The 19,527-nt window shown below is 36.6% G+C and overlaps 1 protein-coding gene across 1 annotated transcript in view; it reads left to right on the top strand.

Moving 5' to 3' along the window:
- THSD7A (thrombospondin type 1 domain containing 7A) overlaps nt 1–19,527 on the top strand; it is a 189,228-nt gene that overhangs the window by 120,114 nt on the left and 49,587 nt on the right. The window contains exons 7-11 of the mRNA XM_058800424.1: nt 135–326; nt 8,070–8,304; nt 11,286–11,401; nt 13,572–13,704; nt 15,641–15,744. Of these exons, the coding sequence (XP_058656407.1) occupies nt 135–326; nt 8,070–8,304; nt 11,286–11,401; nt 13,572–13,704; nt 15,641–15,744 (780 nt within the window). The remainder of the gene's footprint in view (nt 1–134; nt 327–8,069; nt 8,305–11,285; nt 11,402–13,571; nt 13,705–15,640; nt 15,745–19,527) is intronic.

Genomic DNA, 19,527 nt, shown 5'->3' with positions numbered 1-19,527 from the left:
ATCTATTTACCTTGTTTATACACAAGAACAGAATCTAATTTATTTGTGCGCCCATCTGGACTGGATTGCTCATTTTAAGTTAATTTAGCAAATGATAGACTGCTACGGCCTTTTTTTTATTTTTCTTCCCCCAGGAGAAGAGGTTGACAGGCAGCTGTGCAGAGATGCCATCTACCCGATCCCGGTGGTGTGCGAAGCGCCGTGCCCCAAGGACTGCGTGCTCAGCGCGTGGTCTGCCTGGTCCTCCTGCTCGCACACCTGCTCCGGGAAAACCACGGAAGGGAAGCAGCTGCGCGCCCGCTCCATCCTGGCCTACGCGGGGGAAGGTAAGGGCTCGCCCTCGCCTCTGGGATTGCCAAACCTCCACTGCCTCCGTAACGTCAAAGTGATCTCTTGGTCGACAGAAACAAACTGTTAGATCATATTTTGGGTTTTTTAAATAAAACAGAATTGTTTAAATGGCTGTCCTACATTTACTCCTGGTACCTAAAGCTGTTTTATGGTTATCCTACATTTAGGATAACCGTACTAGGTTACATTTGCACAAAACTGCTTACTCCCTGATTGTTACATGCAGATGTATACACACACAAGTGTATGTGTGTGCATATATCTGTATTTACTATTTACTTCTGGTACCTAAAACTGTTTTAAAGAGGGTTTATTTTGCTCATTTCAGGCAATATTACCATATTTTTTTAGTGTGCCTAATGTTACTGTTTCTATTTCAGAGATACGATTTTCTTGTTTTCATTAAAATTAAACAAGACAAACTTTTCATCCGATACAGGTTAACAACGCTAATTTATGTCCAATTTGGAAAGATATAAGTATCCTGAATGCTGTAAAGATGAGAGTTTTAATTATTCAAATGTTGTCTAATTTGGAAAGATATATGTATCCTGAATGCTGAAAAGTTGAGAGTTTTAATGATTCAAATGTTAGCAAAAGGGTTTTGGGGTTTCTTTTCTCTGGTAACTTGTATTACCCCACTAACATTGTTATTCATAGCAAAACTTTGGGTTTTGCCCTGCAAGTCTTCACTCTTAAATGGTTCCCATTTGTTCAAGTGATCCTTGTGCAGTATCTGCAGCGTCTGGAAAGAGAAGACATAGCTGGAATATGAAGGAGAGGACAAAACAGGTTTTAAATACAGATTCATGGCTATTCTTTTATGATTTTCCATGGTTCCTACAGCTCTTTTTGTTTTGGTTTTAAGTACTTGGAGGGGTGGCTGGGTTATAGAGGAAATGTATTCTGTATATAACATGGTTCAAAAATGGCCATGTCAAGTGTGCCAATGCGTCATGCAACACCAGGAGCCAGGAGACACAGCCACCAAAGAGTTCTTGGAAGATGTTTACTCACATGTATTACTGAGAGAAAAGTTAAATGCCTCAGTATAAAACGATTACATGCATGTGCTTGTTCTTCTTTTAAACTATTGAACATTTTATTACTTTATCCTAAGATCAAATTTAGCTGAGAAATGAAAGCTGCAAGATATGGAAGCAATGAAATGGAACAGCTGTACACTTTGCTGTTTGCAGACACAGCTAACATTGCTAAAAGTGTACTCTGCTTTTGGCAGAATTTGGGTGATTGTAAAAAAAACATAGCAGAGCACTTTCAACTTTTTCTCTGAAAGGAATTTTTGCTAGAAATGTTAGTGGCAATCAGAACGATACTCTATTTTAGTAGGTGATTCAAATAATAAATTATTTAGATGGATCCAATGTAACAAAGTAGAAACACTTTTAAAATTATAAAAAAATTTGGTTTGTTGTTTCCCTTTCTTTTATAAAGCGTCGAACAGACTAATTTTGTGGGAAACAGAGCCATATAATTCAAATAAACATATATTCATTTGCTTCTTGCTTGTCCATCTAGGTCACGACAATAGATTTTTGATGTACTTTTGTAATTTTGCTGGTGACAGAAATTTAAATCCTGACAAGCATGCCATAGAACTCAAAAACCTAAATTACTGGAAAAATTAAACCACTTTCTTATGCTTAATCTTAAAAAGTACTCCTTACGCAGAGAATGAAAGTATATAAATAAATTAAAGAAGCTTCCACAGTTTAGGGTATTTTTACAATTTTAGCTGGAAAGTACTTTTCACCTTTTCTTGTATTATATTAAAACATTTATCAGTTTAACTTTTTTTTTATGCTTCAGTGGAATGAGAGTTATTTTCATCTTTCTCCTCATACTCCTGTTATGCCTCTTAGTCATTTGTTACATGACAAATAACTGAATGACTTTTCACCTCCAGAATCCCATGACTGAGATCAGCTGAGTTCCCAAAACATAAAATACTGGGTGCTGGGAGCTCATTTCTTGTTCTAGGAGCACAGAATATAATAATGTGTTTGAATATCTGTATTCACTGATATAAAAGGAAGCTTCATGTTGAGCATTTTTTGGAAAACATGCAGTTCTCGGTTCCATTCAGAACTTAGAAAAAATGCCCAGAACTGTAGATGGAAGCTCTGCAAGCATCATGTAAAACTAAAAGTTCCAAGTCTCATGTAAGACCAGTAATTCCATCTACACATTAAAGCTGAGTTCTGAAAACAGCTATCAGTTCTGTTCAGTTGAACAGTCACACAAGTTTTCTTTTGGATTTCTGAACCTTTTCTTGAGCTGTTGGTATGAGAGACAGACCAGGGTAGGTAAGCTATTCCATAGTAATTTCTGTATCCTGTTACCTTGAGTTTTTTACTCAAAACACAACAGGAAAAATATATTGTGAATAAATATATACTATTCCTATTATATATCAGGACTTGATATTAATTAAAGAAAAAATATGCAAGACTGTTGCAAATCCATGAATAAGGCTAAATTTGTATTCTAAAATGACATAAGGAGTCCAGGTGTGAGTCCTTGATCACACACATCCTCCTGCTAGTCATTCAGTGCACAAGCCTAGACAGATCAAAGCATTGCAGTCATTGCATACACAATGAATACTGCAATCCATCAAAGTATCTGGTACATTTAATTCTCATTCATTTGGGTACTTAAACATGAGCACCCCCTGAAATTTTTGAGGCTCTATAGATACATGAGAAATAGGTTTTTTATCTGGCTCTCAGATGGCTTTTTATCAAGTATTGTTTGTGATTCTTCAGTTTCTCTCTTCTTTGAAATGAAAAATACTATATTCTACCATTTTTTCTTGTTAACATTGGCATATGACTGTCTGTAATAGAGCTATGTCATTTCACACCTAAGAAATTTTTTTCCTCTTAGTACCAATCTATCTCTGCTGCTGAATTGGTTTGAAGAAACCATCAAGTTAACATGACTGGCCACCAGGAAACAACCACAGTCTAATAAATTTTTAATTTGATTTAGAATAGGAATAATTCAGTAGTATTATAATAATTCCTCAGTGTAAAGAATAGGTTCACAGAAAAACTATAAGCTGTATGTAAAATACAACAAATATAAGCCATATGTAAATTACAACAGCGACAAAGTTTTCTAATGAGCTCTGGGATACCAACTGCCCCTCCAGCACTACACTGATTTCTGCTTGAGCCAGGAGCTGACCTCAGTTGTACACCCTCTCATCAGCATTTCCTCATTCCATACAAGACCCTTTTCATGTGCTCAAACCACACACTGCAGAGCCTCAGGCACGGTGTGGTCATGCACATCTGGGATGGGCTTATTTACTTGCATTCAGGGGAAAGAAAGGAGTCTTTTCACAAGATAAAGACTTACTGTGCTTTGTGAGATGACTCCATGTGAAAATGACTGTCACAATAAAAATTTTTTGGTATTTTTTCTGAGATCATTGTCCTCAGCTTGAAGGTTTGAAAGGCAAAGTGATTTATAAATTTGCCTGTGAGACTGCCTATAGTGTTAGCTCATTTCTGTCACTGTCAAATATATCTTCATGGTACAGTAAGAAACTCAGAAAAGTCACTGTCTCAAAATAAAAAGTGAGAGCAAAGGACATAGTGATGTTAGCTGATACATCATACAGTTGTTCTGCATAAATCCAGTAAGGTATTGCATACAACTCAGCCTGTCTCTCGAATGTAGGGTGTGTCTACTTTTGGTTTATATTCTGTTTAATATTTCTGTTCTTCTTTTTACTCCCTGCTTACAATATATCTTATACAATGAGTAGTGTGCACTACGACTGTTTCACATTACTATTGGACCTGAGACTCAAAAGAACTGAATTAATCTTAGTTTTTCAGTAAGTAATAAATATGTAGATTGATTTTGTTTTGATTATACACTGCCATAGACTGGAAAATTGGTGCAATACAGCATAACAGTAATGTTGTGAGTACATCCTAAGTTTTATCAGTAAAACCAATTTTGGAAAAGTAAAGATTTAACACGCCAAACCAAAACCAAAAAACCCAAAAAACCAAAAATTCAAAAGAGGAAAATAATGCAAAGAGGAAAATAAGAAAACTTAAAAGCTTAATTTATTAAAATGAGAGGGAAGGGAAGTTTTTTTAATATTATTCTCTTAGGGCAGGGATGCATATGTGCACCAGTGCTTTGCTATGGGTGTTACATGCTCATAGATCAGCAAAGTGTAATGCCATAAGGACTATTTGGTATGACCATACAGCACAGAGCACTAAACATCACATTTAGATAGTATAGAATATCAGTTGTCCATCTCATCAGATATTCTGTTTGACAGGGACCAACAACTCTTCTCATCTATCTGCAAGATTGATTTATTGAATATGTAAGAAATATCTGGATCAAAGGAGTTTCCTATCAATACTTAACAGATTATTGTTTATATGCTTTATTCCTGTTAAATTCCAATACAGTGTGACTACATAGTTGCACACAAGTAGTTATGCTTAGGGGTTTTTAATGTATTTATTCTTCCTACATTTATTGAGTTTGTTTTTAATTTTTGTATTTTCCTGGCTTGAAAGAACAATGCTTGGTAATTAAATCTGAAAGCATAGAATGAGTATTTATTTCAGCAGCAAATTTCTCATTCACAAAAGAATAAGTTTTGGAGAGCATGAGGTTTTTCATTAAACAGGAATAAAAAAACCCCACTTAGTTTTGTAACTGTGCAACCTGAATTTTCAGGCAAGACTTACTAAGTGACCTGACACCTGTGTGAGAAAGGTGAGCCAGGGCAGTGTATGTTACTGTGCTTCTTTTGCTCAGGAGCCCATCACCTCAGATTGCTGAGTGTGGTGAGAGTCAGGGGTTCATACTCTGTCCTGGAAAATTCTTGAGGACAGACCTCGCATCTACCATGAGCCCACTCTGCATCCTGACCTGTTGTGTATTTCAGACAGGTCTGCTTGGTTTGTGAAACTGATATAAACCAAAGGAGGGAGCATCAGTGTTTGCAGAGCAGGAACAGTCTTGGATCTGACTGTGTCTGTCCTCAGGAAGTGCAGTTGCCTTAAGAAGTGCCTACCTCCTGCCTACAGCAAAGAAATGAGTTACACCCATTTCACTCACTAGAATACAACAGGCACTTCAGTCACATCTGTTTTCTCAAACTTTGAGATTATTCCAGCTGTTTAGAAATGCATTTATAAAACTATATGCCTTTGCAAAAACAAGGGATATCAAAATGATTAATTAGAATGATCCAAAATGCTTTAAAAAAATGTTTAACATTTTGAAATTTCAAAGTTATCGAGTCAATGTCACCAAAAAAAAAATTTAAAATCCAGTCATTGAATATCCTAGAGCAAGGTGTCTTACCCCTTTAGCAGCTCCAAACCAGGCAGAAAAGCAATCTAAGTGTATGACAATTCTGTCAACTACTTTATGAGCAATATGCAAGCCCCTCTGCAAAGCTAGGCTTTCCCTTCCAAGTCTACTTTGCTCAAAAATCCAAACCCAAAACTAAATGCTTCAGCCCCAATTGGTTTTTGTATCCTTGAAATTATTATTTTTAGTACTGCCAAGAAGTCATTTACTGTCATCTGATCATTTATTATTAAAGGATGTGTTTATTATTGTATGTCCCTTTTTCCTATATTCTGATTAATTCAAATGTCTATTTTATTTTTTTTCTGTGGTACTCATTAACTTTTACATTCCTGTCAAACCTGTCCTCTACTGGGGATATGCTCATAAAGTTATTACCCCTATACAGATGTTGTAAAGGGCATCTCTAACTGCCAGTTTTCCAGCCCCTTCTGATTTTCTGTACCCAGTTAAATTGGAGGAAGCACAAGAGAATGCTGTTTTCCTGGATGGAATGGCACATTGATTTTTATTTTAGTCGTATTATTTCCACATTTTGTTCAGTCTTTGCATGTTTTTTAACTCCTGGTTTAATCTGAACAGAACTGGATTCCCACTGAGCTGCAGACATTCATGCCCCAATGTTTTTCATTTACAAGTCAATGTCAATCTCTTTTTTTCCCCTGAATATATATTCTTGCGTAGCTGCCGAAACTGAACCTAAGTTATCACTTTATTCTCAAATGTCTTAAGAACTGGTGCCTGTGGCATTCAATATTTTTAACATTTTTTCAATATTTTAAATCTATATTTAAAATATATTTTAAACAATTCTGATAGACTTGAGTTGCATCTATTTTCTACCAAAAAATTTGAGTTATTCTTGAATTAAATTCACGTATTTGTAGGTTTTTCTAATCCTGCTTTGCAAAATTTAAGATTAGCTAGTCTGTGGCATGAAATTTCAACTGATATGACGTTTCCTGTCGCTTAGTTGAATCAGTATTTTTAGGAAAAAGACAGAAATTAAAAATATTCCTAGAGAAATAAATTGAGAATTATGACTTTATCTTGTGTTTTCATTAGAATGAACCTTTTCTCATGTTTGCTGCAGATCTAGACCATACAGAGAAACTTGTTGTATAAAGTATTTTTATACTGGCAACTTGATTTTCTTGTGTTGGAGAGTTTGAAGCATTCATTGTTTCTTTCATTATATTTACTTTTTTTGTTTAATTTCAACAACGGGTGCTTAAAACTCCCTCCCTCCCACATATCTGTCTAGCAGACATGCAAACCTGAAGTTTAGTGCTGGGGTATAAATAATATACTCTACAACATGCATTTGGTGGGAGCATGCATTTTAGAGAAAAGTCATATGGATCATCAGCATTAACTAATAAAAAGCTCCTCTTTCAATTGTCTCTCCTACTTTTCTTGTCTTTTAGGAGAGGCTAAAATGTTGCTTAGGTTTTTTGCTGCCTTTCCATCAGTTGGAGATAGGGGTCCCATTGTTACTTTAGGCCAGAATCTCAAACCTAGATTCTAGTGACACCAGATATTTAGCAGGTGTGATGTCTGCTCACAGGGCTGGACCTGGAATAGCCTGTGATCAGCATTCATAGGAAAGACCTCTTCATTTCTGCTGGAGGACTGGGAGGCCAAAGTAAGTTTGAAGTGCTTGAATATAATGAACTGAACATACTATCAAAGAAACCAAGCACAACAAAGATAGATTTTCTTCACAATCATTGACACTTGATTGCGTTTTAATCTTAACCTGAAACAGGCTTTGTTATCTTAATCTGGACCTGGAATTGCCAGCTGTGCCATCCTCATTGGTTCACATAATATGGATAAACATCCACTGGGAGCTAGGAGAAGAGCTCCAAAAATCTTTTCAATTCATCTGTGAATTAGACATAAACAGAGGTCTTTACACATGTATAATTAGAATAATTGACCATTTCTTCTGTCTACAGCCTTCATACATCCTTTTGTGATCTCTTGCAGTCTTTCAGTGTTCACTTCTAGAGAACACTGAAAAAATAAGGCTGTAGACCACTCCAAGCACATTAGTGTTATAGAAATTATGATTATTTTGTTGTCCTTTTGGTACAGACTTAAATACTGTCCATGAACAGTCTGTTCTGTGTGGCTTGTTGACTGAAATTTATGAAAGTCGATATTGGGCATATGAAGAGGAGGAAAAAGGAACAGCATTTCTTTCATGTAATCAAACATAATATATAACTAAGAAAACTTCAAAGTGAGTTTGCGGTGTGTGGTTTTTTTTAAATAAAAATTATATCTTGTTCCAGTGAAGGATCATTTGCCCTCTGTTACTGTTCCAGGAGGAGTGCAGTGCCCGAACAGCAGCGCCCTGCAGGAGACGCGCAGCTGCAACGAGCACTCCTGCACTGTGTACCACTGGCAGACTGGCCCGTGGGGACAGTGCATAGAGGACACGTCTGTCTCTGCTTTCAACTCCTCTGCCAGCTGGAACGGGGAGGCCACCTGTTCCGTGGGGATGCAGACAAGAAAGGTCATCTGTGTCAGAGTCAACGTGGGACAAGTAGGCCCGAAAAAGTAACGATCTTTAAAAGTGTCTTCATGCTGTAATAATGTTTTGATTTTACTGCTTTATATTTTTATCACCAAAAACTGCTTGCAAAGGCAAAAATACCCTCTTCTGTGTGTTCTCATGAGGGGACATTTCACCTTCTAAAAATACAAGACTGGCACAACAGGAAGACTAGACAATACCTTTCTCAGTATGGATTTTAATGGATAGTATTTATGATGGTGGTTCTGCTGACAGCTACATAAATCCAGTTGGCTCCTTACCACCATCAGGTTGAGTCACAATAAAATTCTTGGAGTATGTGTGTGAAATGCAGAGCGGCACCATTTTGAAGATCCTTGTGCTGCTTCCAAACAAGCAACATGCTGTATTGATTAGTGCAGTTCTACTCAAAAATAGTGATAGGAATCTAAATACACTAAAGCCCTTCTCAGAACCAGACCAAGGAGCTGCAGCACAGTGAAAAATGGCATGGCATTAATTTGAAGCATTAGTTTGAACATTAGTTTGACAAAATTTGTGGGGTTTTTTCCCCACTTATGTGTTTTTTTTTATTTCCTTGGCCCAGTGATTTGGGTTTACAGTTTAATGTGTTACTAGGGTTAAATACAGATTAGCTGCTAGTAAAATGCATTTGATAATATCTTTGTAGGGATTTGCAGTAAATATATCCCACTCAGAACAGATTCAAAACTCTAAGAACTGGTAGCAGAGGTCATTTAGAAAGTTCATGAGGCAGCTATTTTCACACAAAATGTTTGCTTGATGCCTGCCATTTGCTGTTTTATTTGGCTGTAGATTTAAGCCTAATTTACTTTAAATGGAAATGTGGGGAGTAATGTCTGCACATTCAGTAATCTAAATTGTTGTGTATCTGTATTAAGTTGCTGTTCTATTTAGTCGTGATAGAATTATCTTTTGTTTGGTACATTTACAGAAAAAAATCCCACAAATCTCTAATGATGTATCATCCTTTTTAAATCTACTAGATGCCACTACCTTTGATTTGATGTTAAATTCTGGGAGGAGGACTGTTTTATTCTTTCATAAATGAATCATGTGAAGTGAAAAAAGGTCTTGGTTGTTCCTTCAAATTGTCACATCAAAATCACTGAATCATTTTTAAAGACCCAGACATTTAACATGAAAGTGTAAATAGGAACCTTGTTTTAAACTCCCCTTAATAAAAAGGATTACTGTGGTATGATACAATCAATATTATTGGCCTTATCTGCCTCACAAGTTACAGACTCCAGCATGTATCTTTTCTGTTTAATTTGACCTTGAGTAAGGACTGCAAAAAAATCAATACTTTGCTTTAAGCCATATATAGTAAACACAAACAATATAAAGCATAGGAATGGTGTTCTAATTGAACTAATTGCCTTGCCTAAGTATCTGAAGAGCAATTGTAGTGTTTAGCACTCCTGAAAGATGAAGCTCTCCATAAAATGGTGAATGTGTGTATTTCAGACTGTTTTGTGTGCTTATAATTTCTCCTGTTTTTAAAGGGAAAAGCCAATGCAAGAAAAAACATTAGCAAGCAAATGTTCAATGCTTTTCAGAAACATTTTTTAATTTTAATCTTAAAGAAATTTCTGACAATATTGTCAATATATGCGATTGGAAGCAGAGGTTTTGTTAAAGTGTATCTGATCATATCTAAACACGCCCTTGCATATAGAATCTGATTTTATGAATCACATGGAACTGAGGCACAAGTTGACTAAAAATTGTAGAGAGAACTTACATAGGGGCAATGGAGATTTGTGTTGCTATAGCTGTGTTATTTCATGTTTTTTCACATTGGTGGGAGGGGAAAAAAGAGAAGGGGTGGAGATCCCATTTTAAGAGGGCACCAAGAAATTCGTGCTCGTTCATGGTAATTGATCACATACTGAGAACAACATGTGAATTGACAGGAAAATGCAGAGACATCTGATGGAAAGCATGCACAAGCAAGTATTATTGTTCTAGAGCATGTTCCTGTAAAACTGCAAATCAGCTTTTGTCCTCCTCACATTGCTCAGTCATAGCTCTCTCCTGACCATGGAGACTAGATTTTCCTGATATTTTACCATTAGACTTGCCTCTCTCACCTCTTTGGTCCCAGTTCCCCTGGACTGAAAAGAGGAAAAGCTAATCATAGTAATGTTTTTCTATAAGGATCCATAAGCTCACAAACATGGATGTTATGTTTCTCTTACATCTTTACATATTCTTCAGACAGTCTACAGTCTGTATGTTTTTGGAGCAACAGAAATTTTGAAATTATTTCAAATATTTTTATTGCTTCTATGAGAGTTATTGTATCATTCTGAAGCAAGTATTGTGGCATAGAGAGTTGTTTTTCCTTGATGAAAAAAGACAGAATCCCCACAGAATGGGGAAAATGACCTGGGTAATGAGTCCCATATGTGGTAGTCCAATAATCCTTTTTATATGCTGATCAAGACTCTCCCTAAAACAAGCAAGGTTTTCTGCCTTTTCTGGCAGTCTTTCTCAGTCTCATTGATCTGGCAGTTTTAAATCCTTTTCTGGTTTCTTTCATAAACACAGCCAGCTTATGCCTATTTGTTCCTGGGTTGGCAGTGTTATTTATTTTAAATATGCCTCCTTCCAGAGTTTATTTTATGATAAAGTGACGAGACCTGAAGATGTATTTTACTAAGCTAAATAATGGGATGGTTTTTCTTCATAATGATGTGAAAGCTTGAAAATTACCCTGAAAATACAAAATCTAGTGTGGTGAGTGAGGGATGATGATTATTTAAATCCTGAGGTGCAGCATACACTAGATTTGGCTTGCTTTCACCACATGTATTTAATTGCTACTAGTTTTTATAGCTGTGCTCCATCCTGGTGAATTCTGGACAACAAGCACTGTCCTCATGTGCCTACAAGCATTGAGTACCTCACACAATTCACTACTTCATTGCAGAGTGATTGTTTATCTGATAATGCTTCTTTGTAATTTTTTTGTTAGATGCCCTGAAAGTCTCCGACCTGAAACTGTGAGACCTTGTCTGCTTCCCTGTAGGAAGGACTGCATTGTGACTCCATTCAGTGACTGGACACCGTGTCCTTCTTCTTGTCAAGAAGGTAATTTTATCCATTGCATGTTAATAAATTTTAAGTATGTAAAAGATGGGGAGTCAATTACTTGCAATCATTTTTTGCAGAATGCTTATAAACATCTCTTCTGACAGAGTACGTGAAATATCTGGTATAGCTGCTGCAGGGAGGACATAGAATTTTTGCTGAAAAGAACAGTTATTCCTATATGCATCTGTTTGGATTTTTTCCCACATTTTGCCTAATGTCACAAACTCCCATTTGCATCTTACACTGATAAAGTGATAACTAGTTACAGGGTAGACACATAGCTGTTATCATCAGCTTGTCATCTGAACATCAATACTTACACAATGTTAGCATTTTAATTGTCAGATTATAAAACGGACAGATTTGGGGTTTGGAAATACCTGAGTTTTTGCTGTTTGTTCATCAAAAACCCAAGTCTTTATATACAGAAAAACCCAAGTGTTTATATACAAGGAGATACATATGTAGCTAAGTAGATATGCAGTTGTACATAATTTTGTCTGGCTGCTTCTATTCTGAGGAAAATTGAAAGAGACTTAATAAAAATCAACAGACTTTACGTTGATGTGAGTGTTCTGATTTAAACATAAAATCCAACACCAGTTTAATATACTTGGCAAAGCTTTTTAAAACAGTGCAGGTCTCCCCTGAATTTTTATTACGATGAAATCACACAGGAAGTTAGCGTGATGCTAGTATTAGTTTTTTTTTTCTCTTCTTAAGCTTAACATGAGGCACTTTGCTAATGTGTACTATTACAGACAGACTCTGTAATACTCCCTCTTCCACAGGGTGCTAATCCCTGTGTGGGACATGGTGATTACTCACAGCTACTCTCAGAATGTAAAAGATATTGTTACATCAAACATCCAGACTTGGGCTGTCACGGCCAATTCTTTATGCTTGGTAAAGGACAAAAGCATAAAGGCATTTCTGCAGTAATTCCTATCAGTGTTCAATGCATTCTAACAAATGAAAAAAGGAGTTAAGAATACTAAATTCATAACCTTTGAAAAAGAGCGGGGAATTGAATCTATGAAATAGTTATTCATTATTATATATGTGTTATTTTACAGCAGTATTAATTGTTCTTTCTGAAATATTTTTGTTGGAGGAGGTCATACTGGGCAAAAATGCCATCGTTTTCTGTTCCCATTTCTGTGGGTTTTAAGAAAGTTCTTGATGCAATGAGCATATCTTCCTGAGTATTCACCACAAACTATTGTACAAGCTTCTATAAAACAGTATATTTGTGAACTATGAGTGTTTTGTCTATTCAGTGAGTCCATACTACCAGAAAAATTTTTATTTCATGGGGTTTACGCATTTGTGCCAGCAAGAAGGTCAGTGGCTTTGCTGGGCTGCACGTCTGTCTTGCCCCTTGTGCCAGCTCCTGGCATCTCCCTGAGCTGTTTGACTGGGAGTGAAGGGTTTCCTCTGGGCTGAAGAGTGGCCAGGTGGTGGAGAGCCACCGCCGGGATTCTCCTACTGCTCACTCCTAATTACAATTGCTTGGCCGTGGTCCAGCACGCTTCTGTGATCAGACAAGCTGCAGCTGCTGTAATAACCCACCCAAAGCTGATATCAGCCCAGTCAGACAAATGTCTGCTCTACTGCTCTCTATGAAAAAAATAAAAACCCTCCAAGATTTTTACCTAACACAGGCATTGCTGTGGAACTAATACAGATCTGTAGCTTTTCTCTTAATTTTCTGCCTGAGGAACCAATACCTGAAGATGACTAAAATCAAAATTCCTACAGGAACTATTTACTGTTTAGCATTAATAATGGATGACCATAATAATTAAAAACTGCAAACTTTAAAGGAATTATAGAGTGGAATTTCTGTTTCTAGTTTTACATGTAAATGTTTAAAGCAAGCTTACACCTTCAAACTGTAAAGTGTAGCAGCAAACTAATCAAGCTTAGTTTTTGTTCTCGTGTGCTGTTAATTTGTTCAGTATTGCTGGTATTGCTTTCTGTTTAGTTCTGCTTTCTGGCTTTGAGATGAAATTAAAGTGTTTTTTCTATTAGGCTTAATTTTTCTGCTTTATGGGTAAAATAGCATGTCAATATTATGGCAATTGGTTCAAAAACCTTGTTTTCACCCTAATTATTTTCAACCTTAAGTATCAGCAGTAGAAACCAACTATTGTACTCTTTGCAGGGGGTGTCACAGTCAGGAAGCAGTCCCGTCACCGAGTCATCATCCAGCTCCCTGCCAATGGGGGTCGGGAGTGCCCAGACTCTTTGTTTGAGGAAAGGGAATGTGAAGCTTCTCCTGTCTGTCATAGTTACAGGTATGTGAGACAATCAACCAGAAACAACTCAGATATGATTTTTAAACTTGTACTACCTCTAGAGCTTGCTGAATTCCGTTACTTAGCAGTAGTTGTTTTTCTACTCTGCACTATTTAGAAAAGTAGGATACACATCTGAATCAAGGTTTCACAACAGATATATAGACTCAGTTGGGCCCACAGGGAATCAGTGGTACATTTTGTTCCAGCTCCTTGGAAAGAACATTGCAAGAACTAAGAATTACTTTCCAGAATAAATTTTTCATAGAAACTTTTTTGACATTCTAAACACGTAAAGCAGATCTTTCTAAAATATCCAAAGTGCTGAACTTCAAGCTTATGTGTTTAGGAGAGCTGATTCCTGGTGCCACACTGTTCAACCTACCATAGCCTTGATTTTTCTATCCCTCTAAGCCCTGAGATAGTCCAGAGCTGAAGATATCCCCATATGCCCTGTGTCCTCTGCATTGCCCTGATCTTCATCACAGAATGTTGAGGACTATTCCAGAAGGTGGAACAATTTTTGCTTAAGAACAGGTTTGGGTAGTTCTGTAATATCTATCTGAGTGTGTGGGAAGGTCTAGACACACAAGAAGAACTTGTTGTTGATGGAGACAAAGTTTAGAAAATTCTGATGCCATTAGTTAGATTAACTTGACAAAATAATAAAAAATATATTTTTAAATGAATAATAACTCCTATGAAGCTACTATCTGTTGCAGAGGTACAAATAGAATTTAAGCTTAGCTTAATGAAAGGAAATTGAGATTAAAGTAATGTGTTGCTTTCATCATCTCATAAGAATTATCATTGCAAATTCATTAGGAGATCACACTCTGTGCAACTAAAAGATATGAAAAGATTGAAAAGGGCATTGGGGAGCTACAAAAATCAGTACTCTAAACACCAGAGAAATAGAGATCAAGAACTTTTTATAGTCAGAATGAGAGCTGGAGTTTTGTCTTTTAAAATGCTGGCTGCTCCTCATCTCTTTAGTATCCTCAGTATCTGAGCTACATGATAATGTGCTGAGCATAAGAAAGAAGAGTTGCTAGAGAGTGGTAGATGGGGTCATTTATATTTCATGACATGAACTAATACTAAACACATGTTCCATATATTTCCTTTAGCATCTTTCTGACCTTTCTGTCACACATGCTGCGACAGATGGACTCACATACTCAGCTGGCTTGTGCCTTAGTTGCTGTCCCATAGAGGCAGGTTGCAATGAAACTCTGGGTGCAAAACCATTAAGATACTTTAAAACATGCAAATGGCTGATGGCTGGAGCTGTGGATTATTGTAGAGTTGTGACAACAAACAGACTTGGCTGGATTTCTTATATTTAAGGGCTGGGGTATTGTACAGCACTAGCAGGGAACTTTGTAAAAGTTTCATAGCAGTTTATATTAATGATAGAATAATTTAAGCAGTGCAGTATTGTATTTGTTATTGATGGGTTTTTGCAAATTCTTTTTGTTTGTGTTTTATTTTTGATATGGTGGACCCATCGTGTTGGTTTTCTTAGCTGGCTCCGCATTTGCAAGGTGTTGCCACTCAGCAACCCAAGATCCCAGGAATTTCCTGAGGCACCCTTGCAGTCACTCAAGCCCACTGTCCCAATACTTTCCTGCAGCTACCTTTCCTTTCTGTTTCTTATTTCTCCTTTTTTCTTTCTACCTTTGCTTCCTCCTTTCTTCCATGTGTTCTTAATGGTCTCATCCTAAAAGAAGAAAATAGGGATAAGTTTATGATATTGTTATTGGTTGTTTTTTGTTTTGTTTTTTTTTGTTTTGTTTTGTTTTTTGAATTTCCCGTTACCAATTAGTAAAAATAAACAACAGCTTATGGTGGTTTACAACACTATCTAGCACTTGTGCTGCCTGAAGTTTTATGGCTACAAGGTTTAGATGGAATTTTTCCCGTCTCGTTTCAGGTGGAAGACACACAAATGGCGCAGGTGCCAGCTGGTACCATGGTACGTGCGCCAAGACAGTCCGGGAGCACAGGAGACTTGTGGACCTGGACTACAAGCAAGAGGTTAGACCCTTTGTTTCTGTCATTTATTCTCAGAAATCTATATATGCACTGGTGTGGGAAATGCCTTACATTTTAGGCCTTGTTACCTAACATTAATTTAATCTATCTTTATGTGTGTCAGCAAAGGAAAACACTGAAAGTGCTCAGGGCCATGTCTCAGTGTGTTTGGAGTCTCTGCCAGCATGGAGATCCTACAGACTCTTCTGGCACTTGTTCCCTGATGCAATTTGTGTCTGTGACCCCTTATCCTTTCTCTGCACATCTCCGGGAGCATTTTGGCTATTTCTTCTCTATACTCTCAAATTAAAATAGTTACAGAGAGCAGTGGGAGCATGAGATTGAAGACTTTGCATTAACACTTTAGAATTCAGTGCCAGCCCATTTCTCCAGGTTGTGAAGGTGTAGGTACTGACTGCTAAAACTGTCATTGTCCTCAAACTTGCTGAGCATGCTTTCTGTACAGGTTGTTAAAGAGACTAAACAGAACTGTGCCTGGAGTTAACCACTGAGGTGAAACAATCTTAACCAGCTGCTGGTTAGACTTCTAAACCACTGACCCTTTGAGCCCAATGATCCAGATATTTTTGCACTATTTCCATTATATAGCAAATAATTTTTACATCCAAATCCAGCTTTACTGTCACCTGTCTTCATAGAGAATTTTGTGGCTTTAACGGAACTGTGTATGTGTGACTGTTAAATATAGCCAGGATACAGGTTTTTTTAGGTGCGTTAAATACATTCAATGAGAAAATAAATGCAGTTCCTATTTACTGTTATAGTAATTGAATTGCTTTGAACTACTGGTCAACCTTGAATTCCAGGAAGGCTTTTCTCCTTTGTTGTTTCTGAGTGCAAACTTGTATTTGTTAAAGCACTATTGGCTCAGCGGATTGTGCCATTGCCGAGGAAGGACATTGCTAACTGCAGAAGTGAAATGTTCAGGTCATTAACTTCCTTGCAGCATTAAAGGAGGTCATGGTGTACTTAAAAAGTTATGGAGTAAATCTTAAGCTAGTAGCTCCTACCACTTACTCAGACAGTGTCACAGGAGATCAATTTAGAGCTTACCACAAAATGAAACCTTAAGGCATTGCCTGCTAATACAAAAGACTTCTGGCTGCGGTAATTATTTCAAAGGTCTATCACAATGGAATCTATTTCTAGCAGCTCTGGAGGATACATTCAGATTGCACACTGAGAAAATAAGATTTCTGTCTTTGATGGTAGGAATTCAAATAGTAAAAAGTGTTATCTTCTGTGCTTACATGGTAGTACCTAAATCCCTTGACTTTGTCTCAAAGTCAGTTAATAAAGACAGTCAGTTAATAATAGTGCATGCAGATTGGATTTTATTATTCTTTCGTGTCATGAGAGTTTCTTTATATTTTCTTAAATGTAATTCCAAACATGTACAGGGCACACATATATAGAGTAATACATGATTTTGAAATTAATGGCCATGTAGTTTTCAAATCTGTTAAAAGCAACCAACAGAATTTCCCTTTGGTACTACACAGACTTCGATCTTGTGAAAGATGATGTATTCAAGCAGTAATCTTGTTCCCACAAGCAGATAAAATGCAAGTAGCTTTCCAGTGTAATGTGGTCAAGTGGTAGGATGAGTAATCCTTAATTAGGAACCCCTGGAGCAGCTAAGCCTGAAGAAAGCTGGTGTTTTTGATAGAATTCTGTGAATGTTTCTGAGATCAATTGTTAGAAAGGAAGATTTTTGTTTACTACTGCTTTTTGTCAGGTCTATCTCATATATAAATTCCATTGTAGAATTCACAGAGCAAATTATTCAAGTTGGAAAATGGAAGCTTATTTGCACCTCAGTCCAGATATCAAAATATGAATCTCAATGTTGTTTAGGCTGCTGCAGTGTTGAAGGTTATAGGCACTAAGGACAGAGGGGATTTTGGCCAATATTTTTTCCCATTTATGTAAGTGATGTAAATTAACATATAATGTAAGTTTCCAACTCAAGTTTATTATGTATCATGTCTCACTGTTGTAATACCTCACAATGTGTTTACCATATATTTTATACTGAGTAATGTAAATTGATAATCTGTGGCAGCTAAACACAGTAGTACAGCTTTTCCTCAGATTGACAGAGGTGAAATATTTTCCCTTTACAATGTATATGACTTGGAAGTACAAGTTGAATTTTTGCACAGAAGTAAATTTCACTTTGGAAAACACACTTCTCTAATACTAGAGATTATCAGCTAATTCTTTTTATTCACACCTCAGAAAATTGCATTTTGAACATGAATAGTGTGTTTTATTTGATAATATAATTTATCTCCCACACAGGGTATCAATTCCCTATCCCCTCTTGCCTTTCAAATTCTGCCATCAAAATAGCCATGTGTGAATTTCAAGTGGCACACATTTTTTTTGTTTGGCCCCCTGCACAAGAGCTGATTTAATGTGAGGTGCTCACTGAAGGGAGGCTGACCTGAAAGCAAACATCTGCCTGACTGAGCTGTGCACTGGACAGTATTAGAGAGATTTCACCTGAAGGAAGACTTGAGAAGAAGTTTTATCTCCTCTCCCTGTTAATTCTTGGCTCCTTCTGCACACTTAGCTACTCCTAAATAAAATTTCTACAGGCTGTGGAAAACTTTGCATAATAATATGTCGCTAAAAAATTCTGTACTATATATAATTTCTTTAATATGTGATGTAGATACGGAAAAGACTGAGCTACTACTGTGCAATTCTTTTTAACCGCTCCAAAATCACAAATTGCTAAACACTGAAATATGAAATCCATTTGGGATAACATTCTGGTGCTGCATTTATGATTGCTACTGTAATACAGATATTTTGATCAGTACATTTAACTGTTTGTTGGTGAATTCTGTACAAATATTGACCATACTGTGAAAATTGTTGACACATCAGCATTTTTTTTCCAGTTGAGAAAGAGTTCTGTTTCAAGTTTCTGGTGCTCATGCATGCAGAAATCACACATTGATCCATCTGTTTGTGCCAATTTGCTTTTGATGACAAAGCAAAATAATAATATTTTAGAAGTAATCTCTGCCATTTGGTTTCCCATGCACTGCTCTTTCATTTTGGGTTGATACTCAGTAGAGCAATAATTCCATTCTTCTTTGTGGAAAGGGTTCTGAGTTCCTCTTTTTCAATGCAAGGGGATGTCGCCATTCCTATCAGCTTGTCCTGCTTCTGATCTGATTGCCCACACACAGACACTGTAACACATAGATTATCAGCAAATGTGTTAAATGAGAAAGTATAGGAATGTACACCAGGGAAAAGGCACATCTGACCATGCATTCATTAGCAGTTTATTTTGAACAAAATAGTCTGCTACTGTTAATGTTTTAGTTAGAAAGATAATTAAATCTGAAGGAAAAACTAGAAGTTAGAAATCATTAGAAATTGCAGTTAGGAGTCTCTGAGTAACAAGAACATATGCATGCCTTGCTTTGTATCACAGTTTTACTATTTACTCTTCCATTCTTCAGATTTTTTTTATCACATTTCATCCTTCTTGGCTAAAGAGATACTTGGGTGAATCATAAAGTTTAGAATAGTGATTCATTGTTGAAGACAGCTTTGTTGCTATCTGTCTTGTATAATGGAGGTTTTGTTACAAATCATGTCAAGTTAAATGAATGTTGTAAAACTGTAACTTGGGTCAATGCAGAGGAAAGAGAATAAAAGAGCTTGGTGGTTTTGTTTTAAAGAAGATTTTCTCTAAAAGTATTTTTAAGTGTTTGTTAGCTATTCATGCAAATAATGGGC

The sequence above is a fragment of the Ammospiza caudacuta genome, chromosome 1 (assembly GCF_027887145.1).
Source record: "Ammospiza caudacuta isolate bAmmCau1 chromosome 1, bAmmCau1.pri, whole genome shotgun sequence".
In the NCBI taxonomy this organism is placed as follows: domain Eukaryota; kingdom Metazoa; phylum Chordata; class Aves; order Passeriformes; family Passerellidae; genus Ammospiza; species Ammospiza caudacuta.
Note: the sequence above shows the minus strand (reverse complement) of the source record. Positions and strands in the feature narration are given on the sequence as shown.